General features: G+C 37.9%; 1 protein-coding gene across 1 annotated transcript; it reads left to right on the top strand.

Moving 5' to 3' along the window:
- Nucleotides 1-810: 810 nt before the first annotated feature.
- LOC121963796 (RNA-binding protein 45-like) lies at nt 811-3,741 on the top strand (the record flags this gene model as incomplete). Its single annotated transcript, XM_042514041.1, has 4 exons — nt 811-1,110; nt 2,733-2,855; nt 3,203-3,329; nt 3,590-3,741. Coding segments are annotated over exons 1-4 (681 nt in total), but the record flags the coding sequence as incomplete, so codon positions are not given.
- Nucleotides 3,742-3,787: the final 46 nt, after the last annotated feature.

Below are 3,787 nucleotides of genomic sequence, written 5' to 3' on the forward strand. Positions count from 1 at the left end.
ATAGAAAACTGGAAAAAATTGCAGTTTGAATGGGTTTCTGGCATATGTTTTGCGCTTAGCGGCATGAATGTAAAAAATTTGCTTACACCGTGTATTTCAGACTTATTGTAACAGCTGTGCTGGATATTCACATATTTAACAAAAACACACAATCTTGCCAAAATGTCTGCAATATACATGAACACAGCCAAAATTATCAAAGAAATGACAATGAAAAGCCTGTTAAATGCCACAAATAGTCACAAAGAGTTAAATACGAGTTACAAAATGATGCTGCAGAGAGATTTTATAACTGGTATGAACCTCTTTGGGTTACAAAATCTCTCTGCAGCATCATTTTGTAACAGAAACTCCGACCGTCGCTCCTCCGGTAAAGTAGGTGGCGGTAAACGGTCATAGCTCCACTGACAGCTTCAATGCTATGGGGATTTACACAATTCACTTACTACACTTTACAAAGATACACTTAATACACTAGTTTTAGGCACATTTTGGCACATTGAGAATAAACAACATTTTATTGTAATGAGATGTTGTACTCACCATATTATTATTGCAGCACACCTAAAGCACATTTTTAGGACAAACAGGCTCCAAAAACTTCCCGCCTTTTTTCAAATCATATCAATTATCGGGGTTGTTTTTGGTAAATCTGTGGAAAGCAGTGTTGAAACGATTATGAGAATAATTAAATCGTAATCTTTAAAGACGTGTTAGAAATACCGACAGTAGCCGTTGTTTTTTTACAGCTTTTGTCAAATTTCCGGAAGAAGCGGAAAGTTCCGAGCAGATCCTGAAGGCAGCACCAACGGCCGGGGCGGCAGCGCAAACATGGAGGAGTATCAGACCAACACCAAACAGACCGAAAACCTCGACGACCCTCCCAACAGCCGGTTGTTTGTGGTCGGCAGCCGCGCCCTGACGGAGGATGAGCTCCGGGAGAGCTTCTCGGTTTTCGGGGACATCCAGGGGGTCTGGGTGGTCAAAGACAGGCAGACAAAGGAGCCCAAAGGCATCTGCTACGTGAAGTTCGCCAAGTCGTCGCAGGCCTGCCTCGCCATGGAGGAGATGCACGGCAAAGTGCTGGCTGAGGGGAGCAAACCCATCAAGGTATCGTTAATAATTAACGTTAGACCGACCCAGAAGCCGGACCGAAACTCAGAATCAGTTTAATTTTCCGTTAATTGTTTGTAAATTTCCGTTAAAAACCGCCGCGGTGTTAGCTTAGCTCGCTAGCATGCTAACGTTCTAAACGTCAGCTCGTTGAAACCGGAGCAAACTGGCTTAATTTTTTAAAAACACGGGAAATAATATAACAGACAAGCACCATAAATAAATAAAAAATCATTAAATTTGTCCCTTTTTTGCTAAATCTCGCAAGTTAAGCAATCTCTAATACGGCTGTCATCTTCAAAGGTGGCCGCCTTCCTAATAATAACAACAGTAACAACACTAAACTTTATTATTATTATACCTTTCATACAAGAATAGCAGCCCACCGTGCTTTACAAGAAGGACATTACATGCTTCAGTGCTTCACAGCAAAAGTCAAACAGGACATAGTGACACAGTAAAACCCACATGTAATAATAAAATAAATTCAGACGAGAATATAAAGAATGCATCTTCAAATGGATAAAAATTGAATGCATAACATGAGGTGGAACATAGAGTAAATAAAATAAAACCCACTGACATTAAAAATAACGAATAAAATCCTAATATAGGGAGAATAAAGTTGTAGACTTACAAGAACTTGAGTTGTAATATTATTAGAATAAAATTGTAGTATTTTGAGAATAAAATTGCATTACGAGAAGATAACCCTCACAATATTTTGAGAATAAAGTTGTAGATTTTTGAGAAATTCAGCTATAATTTTATGAGAACAGACTATAAACTATATTATGGTTACAGATAATTATATTTGGCTTATTTATATTTCATCAAAGCACTTTATTGTTCTTTTCTTATTGAAAGTTCACCAAAAATAGACAGTATGCACAACCTGAGTGGTGGATAAAAAAGAAAAGGTTTTTTTATGTCCAGGATTTTGTCTTCAACTCTTCACTTTCGGGGACTTCAGGGATGATTTAAAAAAAAAACAAAAAAAAAAACGTCCCTCCTTAGTCATCCCCTTCCCTGAAAAATAATGAGAAAAAAGTCTCTTAGGTGAAAATTATTTTGGTTGTGATGCTCAAGTCAATGAAACAAACAAAGAAAATCAACAACTTTTCTATTCGGAAATATTAGTCGTGTCCGAAACTTCAGGGGAGTATCAGAAATCTTATTTGATTATTCCCTATATAGTTCACTATTTAATACTCACTACATAGAGAATAGTGAGTGAGTGAACAGTTTGAGCACAGTTATTGTCTCAGTTTATCAGGGACAATCCACAATCCTCTGTTTCCTGTGAAACTACTCCCACTAAACAAATACTCTTTTAAAAATACAGGAATGTGGACCAACCAGGTCCTCATGTAAAGCTCTGAGTAGCACGGACCAACTTTATTCCCCTCCTTCATACTGGGATGACAGCCCAAATTTCAGAAGCAAACATCTCAGTTCCATGTCATATAAAACCAGAGCTATACGAGATAGATATACTAAATCAAAATCCATCACGTATGTGACTCTTGCTCCAAATGAATATCTGAATGTTTTATTAGTTTGCTCATGTAACCAATCACTTGTAACACTTCTCTGTCCTCCTCCGGTTGTTTTTGCAGGTGTTTATTGCCCAGTCACGATCTTCAACAAACCACAGAGATGTTGAGGATGAGGAGCTGACCAGGATCTTCGTCATGATCCCTAAAACCTTCACAGAGGAGGACCTGAAAGACATATTCAAAGTAACTACAACACCCACTTTCTTGCCTATATGTTAAATAAACTAAGTCTACAATGCAAGGCAGTAAATGTCAGGAAAATTAGATGGAGATTTGCACATTGAATGCACATTCATAAGCTTAACTAAAACTGTTATGTTATGCTAAAACAGTAATTTTCTCCTACTTCTTACTAATATCTTGCTATTTTTGAGTCCTTGCGCATCCTCTCATGATTTTCAAAAAAAAACCAACAAAAAAACAACCAAATTGTTCAGGCTGTAAAGACATTAAAAAAGTGTGGTTCAATATATCATTTCAGCTGGATTATTACAAATCTGTTTATCCCTTTCTCTCTGTCTCTCCTCCAGGAGTATGGCGATATTGAGTATTGCGTGATCATCAAGAATAAGTCCACAGGGGAAAGTAAAGGACTGGGCTATGTGAGGTACTACAAACCCTCCCAGGCTGCCCTCGCTATAGAGAACTGTGACAAAAGTAAGATGGTGTCAAAGGTTTTTACTGGTTTATTATTTGTGGTAGAAGTAGCTGCAGGTCAAAGTACTGGAAGACTTCAAATTTAACATTTCTAAGCACTCATAAATGTATTTCTGCTCATCAGGTAATATGTAGTGTGTCTCCAGCCATAACAGCTTCTGTCTGTTGTTTACACTTTATGACCCACTGTGGACGTTTTTGTCTCTGAGTTGTTGTAATGATGATTATGATGATAATGATTATGGTGTTTGTGTCATTAGCTTACAGGGCCATCCTGGCTGAACCTCGCAACAAAGTTACCACAACAGAAGACTACTCTGCAGGACAGCTCAGAGGGGATTATTTGGGCGGCGGTGACCCCATGAACCAGTATTCCTTCCAGATGCGTATGTCCTGTCAGTCCTCCTTTTTTGTTATATTTTGCTTTTAAGTTTTCTGTTTTGTTTGTTTTATTATAA

The sequence above is a fragment of the Plectropomus leopardus genome, unplaced genomic scaffold, assembly GCF_008729295.1.
Source record: "Plectropomus leopardus isolate mb unplaced genomic scaffold, YSFRI_Pleo_2.0 unplaced_scaffold12554, whole genome shotgun sequence".
Classification (NCBI taxonomy): Eukaryota; Metazoa; Chordata; class Actinopteri; order Perciformes; family Serranidae; genus Plectropomus; species Plectropomus leopardus.